Source organism: Euprymna scolopes, chromosome 34, assembly GCF_053919585.1.
Source record: "Euprymna scolopes isolate OS-2025 chromosome 34, ASM5391958v1, whole genome shotgun sequence".
NCBI lineage: Eukaryota > Metazoa > Mollusca > Cephalopoda > Sepiida > Sepiolidae > Euprymna > Euprymna scolopes.
In genome coordinates, this window is record NC_136515.1 from 1,262,812 (window position 1) to 1,282,811 (window position 20,000).

The following is a 20,000-nucleotide window of genomic DNA, read 5'->3' on the forward strand; positions in this document are numbered from 1 at the left end:
ATAATGCCTTTGGATTATTATGGACCATTTTCTTCTAATTACGGGATTTCCTTGGATTTTACTTGTGCAAATGGAAAGTCAATTAACTTTTTTGATGTTATATATTTGGATTTTACCGTCACTGGATTATTTATCTTCCACCAGACTATCCATTCATGTGTAATCACCTTTTTCTTCACCATATTCCCTCTGCTTCACTTGTTTTTGTTATCAAGTAAGATCTTACTTGTAGTTTCATCGAATACTTTTGCTTGCAAAATCCGATCCCGCATTTTGCTAATTCCTACCCTCTGATGAGAAGGAAAGTATTTATTCGAAACTCCGCGGATTAAGGACTATCCACTTATCTAGTGTTTCCTTTTCAGATTAAATATGTTTTTTTTTAACTCATTTCAAAGTGTTTTTTAACATGCTTTATTAATTGTTTGCTCGTATATATATATATATATATATATATATATATATATATATATATATATATATATATATATATATATATATGACTACCCTCTTATTTAAATATACATCCCTCTTTCGTTGGAATTTCTTAACCCATTTTATATATATATATATATATATATATATATATATATATATATATATATATATATATATACTTTATCAATTTACGTATTTACGTGATTTTTGGGATATGACATTTTCATTCCGTGACGGATACGTATGACATAAAGATTTATCTGCATTTTTTAAAAATAAGTTTCATTCTAGACTTGCACCTGTTTATCAAACGGAAGAACCTACTCACCATAATAAGTGGAGTCAAACAGACGACCAAATACATGTAAACTGGCGCTATAGTGTCTTCTCGGTAAGGATAGCTCAACGACTTGTCGTCACAAAAGAAACCTTTGTGTGTCGGTCTCATATACACGTACATTAGTCCGATTGGCATGGCGACTGAAACAAAAATAAAAACATTAGTTTTAGGAACGCGATGATTTCAATATTTTTCCCGATTCAGATACAATTACCGATTCCGATCCCAATTCTTTTAACATTTCCTAATATCCCGTTATAGAATTTTTTAAATTTCGTATTATTGTAACATCTAGTGTAATGTATCTCCCTCCCTCCCCTCTCTTATATATATATATATATATATATATATATATATATTATATATATATACATACATACATATATAATAATTATTAATGTAATATTATATATATATATGAATATATATAATTAATTACTATAATAATTATAATTATAATATTAATATATATATAATTATTTACTATATTAATTAATATGATATTAATATATATGTATATATGTATAATTATTTACTATAATATATATGATATTAATATATATATATAATTATTTACTATAATAAATATGATATTAATATATATATATATGTATAATTATTTACTATAATAAATATGATATTAATATATATATATATATATATATATATGTATAATTATTTACTATAATAATTATCAATATATATATATATATATATATATATATATATATATATATACATAGTTATTTACTATAATAATCATCAATATATATACATATATATATATAATTATTTACTATAATAATTACCAATATATATATATAATTATTTACTATAGTAATTACCAATATATATATATATATATATATATATATATATATATATATATAATTATATATAATTATTTACTATAATAATTATCAATATATATATATATATAATTATTTACTATAATAATTATCAATATATATATATATATAATTATTTACTATAATAATTATCAATATATATATATATATATAATTATTTACTATAATAATGATCAATATATATATATATATATATATATAATTATTTACTATAATAATTATCAATATGTATATATATATATATAATTATTTACTATAATAATGATCAATATATTTATATATATAATTATTTACTATAATAATTATCAATATATTTATATATATAATTATTTACTATAATAATTATCAATATATATATATATATAATTATTTACTATAATAATTATCAATATATATATATATATAATTATTTACTATAATAATTATCAATATATATATATATATAATTATTTACTATAATAATTATCAATATATATATATATATATATATATATATATATATATATATATATATATATACTAGCAAAATTACCCGTCGTTGACTGGGTTCAAAAACAGCCTACAGAAAATGGACTCTGATTTATGAAAGTATGATAGGTTATGAAAAGGAAGGGTTGTAAATTTGGGTTGAATTTGGGGGTATCAAAACCAAAGCAAAATATGATGAAAGTAAAAATAAAATAGATAAACCCCATATTTATTATACCATACCTGTTTACACTGAAACACTTATCACAATATACTATGGATCTATATTAAGAAACCTTGTTAAACTTTGTGACATATTTCTATTCTACGGAGATCAGGTGCGAACGAACCCCCCCCCCATAATTTTATTATACCATATTTCTTCAAACTGAAACATAATTATCAAAGTATTCTTACGCAGATAGATTTGAAAAGTCTTTATTAAAGTTTGTGCCTATTTTCATTCTATGGTGGCCAAGCGCGAACGCAGACCCCACAATTTTATTATACCATCCCTATTTAAGTTAAAACATACTTATCAAAGTATTCTCATGTGCATCTATATCAAAAACACTTGTAAACGTTTTTTTTTTAATTTTTAAATTTTTTATTTCCATAATTTGTGGACCAGGCGCGTACGCAGACCCCACAATTTTAATGAACCACCGTTCTGCCAGATCAAACATAACTATTCCTGTGTCTCGATACATCTTCTATCATTATACGTAATCAGTTTTTTTAAAATAGTCAACCATATAGGAGCCTATTCGTGACCAGACACACACACACACACACACACACACACACACACACACACACACACACACAGCTTTATATTATAGATATATTGATATATATATATATATATATTGCTATACATACATATATATATTCTCTCATATATATATATATATATATATATATATATATTGCTATACATACATATATATATTCTCTCATATATATATATATATATTGCTATACATACATATATATATTCTCTCATATATATATATATATATATATTGCTATACATATATATATTCTCTCATATATATATATATATTGCTATACATACATATATATTCTCTCATATATATATATATTGCTATACATACATATATATATATTCTCTCATATATATATATATATATATATATATATAATATATATATATATAGGCATTTAGACGACCCATGTAGATTATGCCTTCATGAAAAATTTGCTATCCTGCACTTTAAAGAACCCCAACATCTATTAAACTGTAGAAGAGAAATAGCAAATAACTGTGTTCACAAAATAAATTTACTCTAGGATAGCGATACAAAATAGTTTTAAAACTAACAAAAAACAAAAGAAAATAAACAAATAAATAAATTAAATAAACATGAATATCCATAAACGATGAAACATATATGTATGTATATATATATGTGCATATATGTATGTACACATATATATATATATTTATATATAAACTAACAATAACCCCCCTCCCACTAATCTAGTTTTAAAACAGATCCTTTGTCCGATAAAATGCATGCCCATTGGCTGATAGGAAGGGGCGCGGTGGATACTAGAAAGCTGATTGGCTAACTAAATCCTGAATAGAAGAGGACCATATAAAAACGATAAACAACCACAGAATTCGCGCATAAGCCTGAGGAATCCTAGAGTGGATGAAACGCCGAATATTCAGTGTAGCTTAATCGCCATATATATTTTATAAATTACTATATATATATATATATATATATATATATATATATATATATATATATATATATATATATATATATCAGAATATATGAGGGAATGAATATATAATTATTTCCACAGTCGGCCAACATCGCAACCCACATTTCGAGTTTTCGACTTCCGGTTTGTTGGCTTTCGTAGTTCTTGTGAGCTGCAATGTTGTCCAGCTCTGGAAATAGTTACATATATATATATATATATATATATATATATATATATATATATATATATAATAGCAGGTATACCTTGTGTTGCCCGGATGTTGAGCCCTCAAAAAAAAAAAATAATAAAAAATAACCAAATTCCCCACAAAAATAAAAATAGCAGCGAGTACCACGCGAGCCCCCAAAAAAGAATAGGTGCAGTATCTCGGACCTGTAACGTGAAATACGAAAAGAAGGTAAAAAAAAGGCCACCGTTTAACCCCTGCACCCACTGCGACAAACAACGTCAGCGGGTTTCGAAATAAGGTTAGTCATTGCAAGGCGTATGGTGACTTTGCAAATATCGTATTGTAAAAAACGGCACAGTTGAAAGTGACAGAATGAACGTATTAGCCAATTTTTTTTGTATTTGTCGGCCGAGAGACTGAGCTTTCAAACGATACCAATTTTGTCAGTGTTCGTTGTGTGTGTCAAAAGTTTATAACAGGTATACAAACATACACGCAAACAGGCAATTGAGATTTATGAGATTTATATAATATATATACTAGCAGGGGTGCCCGGCGTTGCTCGGGTGTTTGGAGGTGTATGCTGTGCAAAAAAAGCAAAACAAACAAAAAAAAATGGTTAATTTTTTAAAAATTTGACCCCTATTATGACCCCTTAAAATTTATTGTTTCGGGCTCAAATCACTTTATTAAGTTAGATCCAGGTTCAAGGAACCTATATCTAAAATTTCAAGTGTCTAGACCCAAAATTGTCGGAGGAGTTTGGTAGAGTTCTTAAAGGTCAAATCGTTGAAATTTGACCCCTTAACAGTCAAATTTCTGGCTGACACCCATCACATCGATTTTTCCCAAATCTCAGTACCCGGTATTTCAAATTTCGAGTCTATAGACTAAAAATTGACAGAGTTATTGCGTAGGGAAATGTACACAGACAGACAGACACACAGACACACAGACAGACACACAGACAGACACGTTCACTTTTATAGATATATAGATATGTGGGGGGGGGGGCGTGTGAATGAAATTTATGGCAAATCTGAAATGTTTGAATTTTAATAGTAGCTGTGCCCATATTATGCCCTTTAAAACTTCAAAGAAACTGTAATTGTGCGGAGGATGGTACGCGGTCAATCGGTACAGGGTGTAAATAATAACAACAGGAAGGCGAATAAGAGTCGGAAATATATATATATATATATATATATATATATATATATATATATATATATATGGGTGTGTAGTATCTTTGTCCGCTTTGTTTACAAGCACTTGCTAGGTGACACACTTGAACGAAGCAGAAATGTTTGAAAACAAAGCAATATAAGGGTCGATGGTGCCAGTTGCGGTCAATTAACTCCGGACATGCGCGCAAGATCAATAACTGTGTCCTCTACTGCGCATCTCACGGGAGGGGCGTGGGGGGGGGCTCACGTGGGCGTTTCAAGAGTGATCGTCTTTAAATTGAAAATACTTGTTTTAATTGAGTTCCTTGGATGTCTTGAAGCCGCACAGGAACTCATTTGCAGAGTTTGTCATTGGGTGGAGTCGTTCTTGTGACGGTTGTGGGCAGAGCAATTCCCAGGCTGACCCTCGTGACGTAAGTGTTACATCAATTTGATGCGCAAGTGCGTTAAGGACACCGACTTTCCTGACTTGTTTTTTTTACTCATTGGAATGTAACACTCGCTAATTTAATTATTTAAAAAATAATAAATAAATAAAATAAAATAAAATATTATTTGTTTACGTCCTAATAAAAAGAAATTGGCGATTTCTAAAAAAAACAAAAACAAAAAAAAACCGATCTCCAAGGTGGAGACGTTGACCATAATATTGTTTAAAAAAAATCAACAACAAAATCTACGTAAATATACAAACGATAAAAACTAAACAGTAAAATGGCTTCATAGCGTACTTGATTAAGATGCCGGACTGTAAGACATAAGATTCAGGGTTCGATTCCTAGTAACAGTCAAGCTACGCTGAAGGGGGGTAGAGCTCCGAAGCATGCATGTACGTAGATTACTGTTTAAAAAAATAAATAAATAAAAAAAAAAAAATCCCGATCGCCAAGGTAAAGACGCTAACCATAATATCGTTTAAAAATCAACAACAAATATATATATATATATATATTAGACATTAAGAGGAGATTATAGATAGATATATAAATTCCCGTCCACATATACCTTTCAAGATAAAGCTAGAACCCAGAACTCGATAGAATCGAGCAATTGCATCGACAACGGACAACGCCAGACCCAAAGTGGGTTTCGATGTACTGCATCTCATCAGTGACGTGCTCCGACATAGGCGCGAACCCAGGTCGTCGCACTATCGTTAGGTCGTCTGTATTGCACACTTCATAGTGCGACGACCTGGGTTCGCGCCTATGTCGGAGCACGTCACTGATGAGATGCAGTACATCGAAACCCACTTTGGGTCTGGCGTTGTCCGTTGTCGATGCAATTGCTCGATTCTATCTAGTTCTGGGTTCTAGCTTTATCTTGAAAGGTATATGTGGACGGGAATTTATATATATATATATATATATATATATATATATATATATATATATATATATATATATATACATTAATGTAAAATATATATATATTAGTGTAATAAAAAAAAAATCGGAATTTTGGAGGATATCAGAATCGAAAAAAAATTGTGCCTATGTAAAAAAAAACAAAAACCGATTCAATTCATTTAATTGGCAAAAAGCGATTGCCATTTACAAAGGGGAAAATGTCAGTGAGAATTTAGGGAGCTATGTACAAAGAGAAACAATACAGGGGAAAATCGTGCAGGTCTGTCCAAGGCCGCCTTGAAGCCCTGCAGTGTGGGGTTAGGGTTTACGAGCCCATCATTCATCCCATTGTTATTATTTGTTTCTTTTGATTTAAAACTTGAATTCCCAAAGAAAAGTTGGCGTAAAAGTAAAGAAGTTGAGTGAATACTAGTCACAAGTCAATATGTTCATAACGTGAATATATGTCTATTTGAGTATTTGGCAGCGTGGCATTGTGTGTGTGCGCGTTTATTTATGTTCTTATTTGTGTGATATAAATCTAATGTTTAAGTGTTGTGGTGGACTGCTTGTGTTACTATATTCTCATGTTCTGTTTTCCTTGTGACCCCTTAAACAATGGTAGTTATTTAATTGCCGCCCACATCGGCAAAATGTGGCACAAGGCCGGAAAGTGGGAACCCCGCAGGCTCCCCTAAAGGAGGGGCACTCCTGCAATTTTAAAAATTGCCTGAGTAACCCCGTCGGCATTCCCCGGTCGGGGCGCCTCAGGCAGCAAGCAATAAACTTGCCCCACCGGAAAGCCCGGTGGCAAGGCCTGGGAGGGTGGACCTCCTAGGTATTACCCAGGCGGTGTACCTCAGTCTAACAGGTGCTGGGCCGGTTCCCGGCCCCTCACCTGTTGGGCTGAGTGTCAAGTGACGAATCCTTGACATGTACTACCCTGTGTCCCTGCAGCCGAAGCCGCTAGGAGACCATCCCCATCACAAGAGTGTTAAACAATGGTATGACAGTAAGTCATTTTGTTATTTCGCCTTATCACCCTGACCTAAAAAAGTATGGAGTAGTTAGAAGAGAATGCGTTCTTGAGTTCCTTTCGATCGGCTGACTGGTGAAGTCTGTCTCCAAAACTAATTTTCTTGGCAATGGAATTCATAGGAATTTCTAATTCCGCACTGGCTTACAACATTCACGTATAGGTGTTACTTTATTTTGGTTGAAACTTTTGTTATGTTAAAAGTGTTAGAAGTGATGAAGTAACGACCCCCCCCCAAAATGGTTCGTTTAGTGTTCGTTTGAATCGCATCTCGATGTCTAATCTGCCACGTCCTCAAAAATGAAAACAAAGATTGTGCTCAAAAACTAAAATGCCCAAGCACCTGATTTTTTTAAATTTTTTTACTAGCGGGGGTACCCGGCGTTGCCTGAGTGTTTGTTTCCGGGACGGGGGGGAGTTTTAAAAAATGTTATGGTAGGTAAGTAGGAAGGATCAAAACCGGAGTCATGAGTAAAAGTAGGAAAATAAAGTGTGAAAAAAAAACAAAAAACATCTGCAACGTTAACAGTTCGGCCACCAAGAAAAGTCCATTCCAGTTGTTTAGGAAAAAAAAAAAAAAAAAAAAAACGACTACGGTAGGTCGGCGCGAACGTGAAAATATAATGTGAATTGTCCAGCACGCTAACCACTACGCCACAGAGCACTGCAGCTTAGTTTAGATATTTTAAATAACTTCACATGAAAGAACTACGAAGCCAAACCGGTGTTCTCTTCTCAACTGTTCCTTGTGAACGATCCCCAAACGGTGTTAAGTGGTGGCAGGGGGAGGAGGAATTTATTAGAGAGAAAATGTTTTACCACTTCCATTGATCTTAACCGATTTTGGCCGTGACTTCTCAGCAGAAAAAGTATAGAAATCTAAGATTATCGAGGAATTTGAGAAATAATAAGCCTATAACACACCTCAGATATTGTTCTGCCGTTTGTGCATATTATATTTGCATGAAATATCTTGATTTTTAATCCTATTAATGTCAAAATCAGACGGGAAAAAATTAGTTCATTTTATTTATATAGAGAAGAAGAGAAGATAGAGAAGATAATTGAGGGAAAATCTCATTTTTCCATTACTACTACTACTAATAAAATGATAAATATAAACGTTTCTTTTTAGAGGTGGCGAATTTTAAATCGACAATTTATTTTCTTTAATTGTAGATTCGGCAACTATCGTTTATTTTGAGTTCAACTTGGCTTAGAATCATGAAGAGACTAACACCCAATCGGTGTTTGCAAATTACAAATAATACAATCAATTTACTGAGATAAATTTTGGATGAACGCGAATAATTTCACAGAATGAACTCCTCAACTGACCACCTCATTCATGCGATTTAACCCCATTAGATTACTTTCTTTGCAAATATGTAAACTTCCATGTCTACGACGATAAACGAGACACAATAAACCACTTCGAAGACAACATTCAACACGTTATTGCCGCAATGAAGCCTAATTTTATGCGTAGAGTTTGTGAAAATTTTATCTCTAGATTACGCCATATACGCGCGAACCGTTATGGCCATATGACCAGAATTGTAATTAAATTAAAAATGCGAAAAATTAATGTTTCGAATAAACCACAAATGTGTTTAATAAAATTATTTTTCTGTGGTTTATTTTAACATTGGGGAAAATATTTATAAAGAAAAAATTATAATATCTGAAAAAATACAAATATAAAGTTATTCCTTCTTGTTATTTTTGTTTTTTTTTTGTTATTTTTGTTTTTTTTTGCTAGTATATATATATATATATATATATATATATATATATATATATATATATATATATATATATATCAGCTGCTGAATGGCAATAATGGTTCAAAGCCCTGACTGTCGTACGGGTGGTCGGGTTTTGATCCTGGCTTGAGGTAGTTGCCTGTCTAGCCGCACTGATGAGCTGTGATACAGCGATACAGTACTGTATGTGGATGACTATATATATATATTAGCAGGCCATCCGGCATTACCCGGTCGTAAAATACGCTTAAATATATTTTGATTAATGCATATTTCTTATTTCTTATTATATTATTTTGAACCCAATATACAGTAAAGTTTTAAAAAGCTAAAAAAAAAAAAAAATGACTCGTGCGCCACCACCGAAAATCGAAACCAAAACGTTTAACTTACGATTTACTTTTTCTTTGACGTTAATGACTGAACTATGAAGACATATTTACTGCAAAACTAAAAATTAAAACATAAACCAATAGCTATTACGTCACGCATGCATATTCATAATGCCGTCGTTCGGCCTTCACCTGGCAAATTTCTTCTTAGTAATTTTCACACTTTTGAACCGATTTTTCCCGGCTAAAACCCAAATATAAAATTTGGCATGGGTTCAAATACCCTATATATGAAGTTTCATCTCTGTAGACCAAAAACTGACGGAGGAGTTTGCTAGGCAAATTTTTTAAAACAAAAATATATATGTTACGTAAAAATACATAGAAAGAGGTTTGTGCTTACCATAAACTTATTATGTAAATATTACGCAAGTATAAATCATGTAGAATATCTTCATGAATATAATTACACGTAATAGTTAATTAAAGATGATCATCCCATAAGAAAACCGAAAAAAACTAATAGGGAATTAATCAAAATGAATGTTTAAAAGAATATGCAAATTAGCTAGATCTTTTGTAGATGAATGCAATTCCACGATCCATATATAACAAAGTTGTCTGTTCTTTTTTAAATAAATAGAAAAAAAGGGTTTAAACATATGAATATCAATACACTCCCACCCAATTTATAGAAGTATAAATGATAGACACATACACCCACACATATGTGTGTGTGTGTCTCCTTAGAAACAGAGCTCATCAGATTACACCACTGTATTTGTTATTGACCATTTATTTATAAACAGCGTAGTTTCATTGGATTAGCATCTAGGAGACTACACACAACTCTCTCTCTCTTATATATATATATATATATATATATATATATATATATATATATATATATATATGCAGACAATCTTTACAGTAGAGATCCCTAGGTGCAAGAAAGCCTTTTACTCCAATAGTTTCTTCCCCAGAACTGCAGGTCTTTGGAACTCCCTTCCGGGATTCTGCTTTCCCAACTGCAATGATATGCAGAAGTTCAAGTGTAATGTTAACAAACATCTTTCTACTCATCTCCCTTCATAATGACCCCGCTAATTAAGTCCCTGATAGTAGCCCCCTGCTTCAAAGTGGCACTGTGCCTTGTTTGGGGTGAAAATTGAATAATAAAAAAAAAATCTGCATAAATTAAAATATGTTCAAGCATATTATATGACCGGGCAACGCCAAGCGTTCAGCTAGTATATATATATATATATATATATATATATATATATATATATATATATATATATATATATATATATATATATATATGAGTCATTGTACTAATTAGCTTCGTGTAGAAAGAAAATTGGACAATTTTTGCTCACTTGTTTTATTCACTGAAATTAAAATTCGGTCATTTTCAAACGAAACGTTTTTACTATTTTTGGACATTTTTAATGGCGCTATATATTTTTTATTTTTTTACTTTTTTTTATTTTTTTTATTTTTTATTTTTATCATTTCCGGTTCTTCAGTGTGAAAAAATTTCGTGAGAAAAGAAAACGAAATGCGAAATTACGTTTTAATTGGATTAATTACTTGCACGTTTTCGATGCCATCCTACCAACCGTTTTTGGTTTTTTCTTCGAGATGGATGTGAATGCTTGATCCTAACGCTTTCCAATCTGATTGTCTTCAAGTCCGAGGTAAACAAGTTCTTGATGAACCGTCCCCCCTAAGTAATAAGTCATTAATTTCCCTCACTCTTTATCTGTGCCTAAATAAAAACGTAGACTTCATGAATAAAGCTTCTTTCTTAGAAGTGTATGCCTGTGGAACTCTCTTCCGTTTGCCTGTTTCCCACCTGACTACAACTTTAATGTCTTCAAGCCCAACATAAACAAATTCCTGATGGACTGTCCCCTTAAGTAAAACACTTTTCCAAGTCTCCAATACTAACGATTACTACGATACTATCCCATTGATTACTGTACACGCAATAATCCTTATCGTGGCTTCCGGGCCTTGATAAGTGGTGACCACCATGTAAAAAAAAAAAAAAAATCCAATTTACAAAATTTCCACTACTTATGTTTTCTACGCTATAATCACATTGACTAATGTACATCCATTAACTCTAATCTTCGAGTGCCCCCCCAGGCCTTGATAAGTGGTGATTCCTGTGTAAAAAAACAAAAAAAACAAAAAACAAAAAAAAAAAAACAACGACACAGAACATCGACTAGAAACAGTGCAGATGGGGTTCATCCGGAGAATCATGAAAAAAGAAAAACAAATGCAGAAGTAATGGACATGGCTAGATACAAGATATCCCTTCTTTTTTGGGCTGTCTTTCTCTGATGGTATTCATCAGAGAAAGACAGCCCAAAATTTTCGGCCATATAATCAAGGCTGACAGACTAGAGAAACTGTTATGGATTTGGCAAAATATGCGGAAACAAGAGCAAAGGAAGACAACACACAAAATTCACAAAATTCACAGACAGTTTAAACAAATTTGCAACGAATAAAGAAAGTACCAACAATAACCCTATAAGAAAGATCGAGAACAGGGAAGAATGGAGAGCCATGATCGTCGATGTCTACAAAACCAAATCGGACACTTGAAGAATAAGAAAATGGTTGGCCGATACAAAAAATACCACTATAATTTACTTAAAACTCTTAACATCGCAAGTGCATTTAGTAATTTTTATCACCGTACAAGTCGAAGGCTCGGCGTATAAAATCAACAGTAGGTTCTTTGATAAGATAAGGACGCATTCATCTATGCGCACGCAGGTGGCTCTTCAAATCAACTACAACCTTGCAAAATCATTTACATAGATGACAATGGAACTTGCCAGTATTTGGTGTTGTTTGTGGTGGGATTCATTATGTACCTTTGAGAGTCTTATGAAAACGTTTGCTGAATTAGAGATGAAACCAGAGATATTACTGTAATACTTGTGTGGTCTGGAAAGTAGCACAGCCTCATGCAATTGTTGGTCATGGTTTTTTTTAATGTTTTTATTTTTCTTCCTTTGAAGATTGTAATGCTGGGTATGGGGCAGCCAAACCAGCTGCCAACATTGCCCCGCTTTTTTTTTATTAAAACCAACCGAGAGCTCTTTTTAGTATCCTCGCTGTTCCCTTAAGTGCAATTGTCTGAATCTCTTTTGCACTTGGTTCACCAGGAATATTAGTTAGATAGGACTTCAGGTTCTTCTTCATAAGTCATGTGGCACCTATGATAACTTGTATGATTGATATCCCCTTTAGGTTCCAGTTTCTTTTCAATCATACATGAGACCTTGGTATTTCGTCTGTTTCTCTCTTTCAGCTCTGTTAAGACCGCCATGCGACCTCATATTATCTACTAAACTGGCTTTAACAGAAGAAATCTGCCACAGATTGTGCATTTCAGTTCTTGACGCAATTCGGCAGGAATTGCGGATTCATCCTGCTTTTTAAAGAAACGCTTCAATACTGCATGCTAAAATTGCCAACTCATTAATGAAACAGCTGTAATGCTTTTCCTCAAATTTTCTGCCTCCTTCTGTCATTATTTTTCTCCATTTATTTCGATCCGCAGTTTGAACTTCCCAGTCGTTTGTAATAAGCTTTAGCAACTTGATGTTTGCCCTCAATACATCTTTGAATTTTTTCGTACGTTTATGCTGCGGTCTCTATGGAAAGCTCACCATGAAACACTTGTTTCGATATCCTATCATCTTTCATCCTCAGTAAGTGTCCAATCCAACGCATTTGATTTTGAACGATTCTCATTTCTATACTACAGCAGTTGGATTGTCTAAGGACAACAATATCAGGAGTGTGTGACCTCCAACTGATGTTCATGATATTCAGTATTTTTACGGAAACATAAATCGTAAAATTGCCAACTCATTAATGAAACAGCTGTAATGGAAAAATCCAGGAAATAAACGAAGGTTATACAAAAGAAAACGTGTCTTTGAATTTTCAACAGAATTTTGCACTATATATATATATATATATATATATATATATATATATATATATATATATATATATATATATATATATATATATATATATATATACTATTTAAACACGGTAATGCTTGAATATATGGTTAAGTAGTAGTTTTAGTCATTTAGAACTGCTTTAAAGCTTCACCGCTCACTCATTTTTCGACCAAATTCAAAACAATTATTATAGTTTATAGATCATTTTCTCAGCTATATTGTCGAAAAGTATTTCAATTTTCGTTCAGTAAAACAAAAGTTATGATGAATTTACTGGGGTACAAAATCATTAAAAAAAAACGTAAGTAGGTGAGCGATGTTTTTTATGACTGGTTTCCATAGCAACCACGTCGCTACCAATTCAGTGTTGTCGCGAAACGAGAAGTAACAAATGAAACAGACAGAATGAAAGTATGAAAGGGAGATAATTGGAGAGATTTTATTGAAAGCAGACGAGTGCCGTACATTGTTATTACATATGCGTATGTTATGTTTATTGGGGCAAGAAAAATAAGACTGAAATTAAACAAAGAACACATGAATTTATTGGGAGCCTGGAAAAATCATGGATTACAATAGAAAAATGCGAGCATGAAAAGTAATGTGGTTAAGCTTAAACATAGAAAAGTAAAGGACTAGTTGTTAAAACTAGAAAAGAAAAGGACAAGATATTCTAGTAAAAAATATTAATAAATTTATAACTTGAAATATTGCACTATCAAGAATTTTTTTATTATATTTATAACGTTATATAATCAACGCTTATGCTGCAATATAAAGTTATAAATTTATTAATATTTTTTACTAGAATATCATGTCCTTTTCTTTTCTAGTTTTAACAACTAGTCTTTTATTTTTCCATGTTTAAGCTTAACCATATTACTTTTCATGCTCGCATTTTTCTATTGTAATATATATATATAATATAAAGCTGAACGTCTGTGTGTGTGTCTGGTCACGAATAGGCTGCTATTGACTATTATAAAAAAACTGATTACATATAATGATAGAAGATGTATCGAGACACAGGAATGGGTATGATGATCTGGCATAATGATGATTCATTAAAATTGTGGGGTCTGCGTATGCGCCTCGTCCACAAAGTATGGGAATAAAAAAAATTAAAAATTAAAAAAAACGTTTATAAGTGTTTTTGATATAAATGTACATAATAATACTTTGATAAGTATGTTTTAACTTAAATAGGGATGGTATAATAAAATTGTGGGGTCTGCGTTCGCGCCTGGCCTCCATAGAATGGAAATAGGCACAAACTTTAATAAAGACTTTTCATATCTATCTGCGTAAGTATACTTTGATAATTATGTTTCAGTTTGAAGAAATATGGTATAATAAAATTATGGGGTGTTCGTTCTCGCCTGACCTCCATAGAATGGAAATATGTCACAAAGTTTAACAAGTTTTTTTAATAAAGATCCACAGAATATTGTGATAAGTGTTTCAGTGTGAACAGGTATGGTATAATAAATTATGGGGTTTATCTATTTTATTTTTACTTTAATCATATTTTGCTTTGGTTTTGATACCCCCAAATTCGAAGCTATCTCTTTACAACCCTTCCTTTTCATAACCTATTATACTTTCATAAATCAAAGTCCATTTTCTGTAGGCTGTTTTTGAACCCAGTCAACGATGGGTACTTTTGCTAGTATATATATATATATATATATATATATATATATAACTGACAAGAACATAAGTCTGGTTTGCCCGTCACAAATTGTGAACGATAGTGTCACAGATGCCAGGCCTGTTTTTCGGCATCGCCTTGATTAAACTACAATCAGTTTTCTTTTTTCCTTTCTTTTTTTTTCAGAAGAAATACACTTGTTAGAAAGAGAAAGAGAGAAAAAGGGTGAGAGAGAGTGTGTGTTATAGAGAGAGAGAGAGAGAGAGAGAGAGAGAGAGAGAGAGAGAGAGAGAGAGAGAGAGAGAGAGAACGAGAAAGGGGGAGATATATTTATTAATTGATAAGAAAAATGACATCAAAATACGAAAATAAAATCAGCTTTCTCTCTTGTTTTGCTCGGAAGTTGCGCGCGCGAGAGAGAGAGAGAGAGATAGCGTGAGAGCGAGAGTTTGTGCGAGATAGAGATGGGTAGATAGAGATGGAATGCGGGAAAGGCCCTTGAAAACACAGTCGCATTGTTCTAGCAAACAAACAAACAAACAAAACGAACAAACAAAACAACGAATTCGAACAACGAACAAATAATCATTTGAATCGGAATTACCGTTGCTCTCGACGTCAAAGACGCACCCCATTTTTAAAACTGAGAATTTCTAAGTAATCTGTCCCATCAGCCTGATAGAGCAACTACTGACTATCAACTCGATGATTGTTGGTTCGATCCCGGGATTGGGATGGATCCTGGTCTAGCCACACTGGAAAGCTGTGATACAGTGAAATAATCTGTCCATATCTATATAAGCCTCCTCTTCTCGGGTCGAACACTTTTGATAATTGATATCGACTGCTACTACTTTAGCACAATGCAAATCTCTTTGTAAATAAACAAATGGAGCACAGTGAGAGTGGCGGTTAATCTATCTATACTCCTATAAATGTGTGTGTGTGTGTGTGAATGTATGTATGTGTTTGTGTGTGTGTGTGCGCACGCGCGTATATACATTGATATTCATATTAAAAACTCCTTTTCTATTTATTTAAAAAAGGAAAACACAATTTTGTTATATATGGTTCGGGGAGTTGCATTCATCTGCAAAAGATCTAGCTAATTTGCATATTCTTTTAAACATTCATTTTAATTAATTCCCAATTAGTTTTTTTGGTTTTCTCATGGGATGATCGTCTTTAGTTAACTATTACGAGCAATTATATTCATGCAGATATTCTACATGATTTATATTTGCATAATATTTGCGTTGTACGGCATAATTACATTGACACACCGGTTCCCGCTGGATGACCGAAGTTAAGCAACGTTGAATCTGGTCAGTACTAAATGGGTGGCCATTTGGGACTTCCAGGTGCTGTATGTGCTCTCCGCTTATCTCGGCATTGTTTCCAGTCGTCATGGACTTCTCCTTGCCACTGGACTCAAACAGTGCCGATTCAGGAGAAGTGTGGTTGGGGATTGGGGTATCCTTTGTCTTTCGAGACTGAACGGAGGCTTTTTTTTATATTTGTGAAAAAAAAAAATAGTAAATACAAATCTCTTTCTATATATGTTTATGTATGCGTATACATATTTGTTTAAAAAAATTGGCCTACCAAACTCCTCCGTCAGTTTTCGGTCTACAGACATGAAACAATATATAGAGTATTCGAACCCATGCGAAAGTTTATATTTGGGTTTTAGCCGGGGAAAATCGGTACAAATATGTGAAAATTAAAAAAAAAAAATGGAATTTTTCAGGTGAATGTCGAACGACAGCATTACGAATATGCATGCGTAACGCAATAGCTATTGGTTCATGTTTTAATTTTTAGCCTTGCAGCAAACATGTCTTCATAGTACAGTCATTAACGTCAAAGGAAACGGTAAATCGTAAGCTAAACGTTTTGGTTTTGATTCTCGGTGGTGGCGCACGAGTCATTTTTTTTTTTTTTTTAACTTTTTAAATCATTATTATATTTTGGGTCCAGTATAATATAATAATAAATACGAGAAGGAAAGGAGTAGTAAGAAGGAGAAAAGGTCATCCAGTGCTCTACACTGCATGTAAAACAGTCGCACTTGCGAGTGATTTTTCAAAATGGCGACTAGAAATAATGAAACGCTTATCTTTTCGCGATTATATTTCTTTCACTGACAATCTTCCAAAGCTCACTACTGAGTGAAAAATATCTTTTCAACTTTTTATAATAAAATGAACAAAGTGAAATTATTTAAACAATAAAAGTTTAATAGAACAATATACTTTATTTTTTTTAACGAAGGCTGTTTAAAAAAAAACATCTGAAGAAATTAGAATGTTTATACCTTCAAGTATCAATATAAAATTTGTTGTATATTTATAATTACACTTATTAAAAAATATACAGAAAAATCGTTATGATGTACATATTCGACACAGAACGAAGATGTCATATTCTAAAAATCATGTAGGTTTGGCTAGTAACTTTTCTATTTGGCTAGAAAACGAAAATATTTAGTTGTCAAAGGTCAACTAAAGATAAATTTGTCCATAGAGCCCTGTCATCACTCACTATATTTCGAAGTAGGTTTTGTACGCTGTCAAAATCAGAAAACGGTGATACTTTTCAACATAGAAATGCCGATGGAGTAGAGAAAGACTGTCAACGTGATCATAATTATTCGATGAGATCGCGGGTGTAACCGGAACATTTATAAATGCAGATTCTGGCTTTGTGATCGACATTTGTGGTTTGCGTCACAAAATGAATTTAAATGCTGTGGAGAAAGAATCAGTGACTCCTTTGTTTAAGCGTTTTTTTTGATAGAAAAAAGGAGTAACGATTCAAGAAATTTGGGAAGGTCTGCTGGACATGTTTTATTATTATTATTATTATTATTATTATTATTATTATTATTATTATTATACCGGCCCTCATTGAAAAGAGGTATTTATATTTACACCGATTAGCACTATAAATAGCGCTAGTAATTCCAACGCCGGGGAGAGAGATGCGACTGCTAACCCAGTGCCCACTGCCCAGCAGATATACACGCTTTCCTATCTTTGTACATTACTGTTAATACACTTGTTCCTTAACCGAACCTCGGCTTGATTGTTCTTATTTTCACTGTTGTTCCACGACACACCAATTATTATTATTATTATTATTATTATTATTAATGGATCGATAGTTGCTATTTCTTCTGATGAGTTAAAGACAGAATACTCATTGGTTGATATAATAACTAAATGGACGATTTTGCGGTACAAAACAGTTGCTGTCAAGAATTGTGAATGTCAATGTGCTTAAAGAAATAAATTGAAAGATGGACAACAACATGAAATTTGGAATATAGACATTTGTCATATATATATATATATATATATATATATATATATATATATATATATATACTAGCAAAAGTACCCGTCGTTGACTGGGTTCAAAAACAGCCTACAGAAAATGGACTCTGATTTATGAAAGTATGATAGGTTATGAAAAGGAAGGGTTGTAAATTTGGGTTGAATTTGGGGGTATCAAAACCAAAGCAAAATATGATGAAAGTAAAAAGAAAATAGATAAACCCCATAATTTATTATACCATACCTGTTCACACTGAAACACTTATCACAATATTCTGTGGATTTATATTAAAAAAAACCTTGTTAAACTTTGTGACATATTTCCATTCTGTGGAGGTCAGGTGCGAACGAACACCCCATTATTTTATTATACCATATTTCTTCAAACTGAAACATAATTATCAAAGTATACTTACGCAGATAGATATGAAAAGTCTTTATTAAAGTTTGTGCCTATTTCCATTCTATGGTGGCCAAGCGCGAACGCAGACCCCACAATTTTATTATACCATCCCTATTTAAGTTAAAACATACTTATCAAAGTATTATGTACATCTATATAAAAAACATTTGTAAACGTTTTTTTTTTAATTTTTAAATTTTTTATTTCCATACTTTGTGGACCAGGCACGAACGCAGACCCCACAATTTTAATGAACCACCGTTCTGCCGGATCAAACATAGCCATTCCTGTGTCTCGATACATCTTCTATCATTATATGCAATCAGTTTTTTTTTAAATAGTCAACCATATAGGAGCCTATTCGTGACCACACACACACACACACACACACACACACATACACACACACACACACAGCTTTATATTATAGATATATGATTCTTTGAGGGGTACAAAATTTATATAATGCAATCATGGAAAGAAGACGAAAATTCATGAGTAGAACGTTAAAATAAAATCCACGTTTAAAATAAAGTTAACGGGGCGAAAAGAATAAAAAGGGGAAGAAAGAAAATGGGGGAGTCAGCTGACCGGTTTCGCCCTCGCTTTATCAAAGCTCTATCGGGGGATTTGAGTGAAAAAAAAAAAAGACACGAATGGGAATCGAAATTATGTACAGATAAAAATAACGTTGCGCTACGTTATGTATGGGGAGGGGGAAATAGAGAAAGCAATTGAAATACAACGTTATATTACTATAATACATAACTAATGAGATAAGGCCTCAGGATCGATCCGCCCTAGATTATATGGTTTACCGAAAACTCATAAAGTAGGTATGCCCTTAAGGCCCATTTTGTCTATGGTAGGGTCATCTCAGTATAAA

General features: G+C 32.4%; 1 protein-coding gene across 3 annotated transcripts in view; it reads right to left on the minus strand.

Annotated features, from left to right (window-relative positions):
* Nucleotides 1-20,000, minus strand: part of LOC145259072 (phospholipid phosphatase 1-like) — a 95,795-nt gene that overhangs the window by 16,663 nt on the left and 59,132 nt on the right. For all 3 annotated transcript variants that reach the window (XM_080116700.1, XM_080116701.1, XM_080116702.1), the window contains exon 3: nt 767-918. In XM_080116700.1, coding sequence (XP_079972826.1) covers nt 767-918 — 152 coding nt within the window. The remainder of the gene's footprint in view (nt 1-766; nt 919-20,000) is intronic.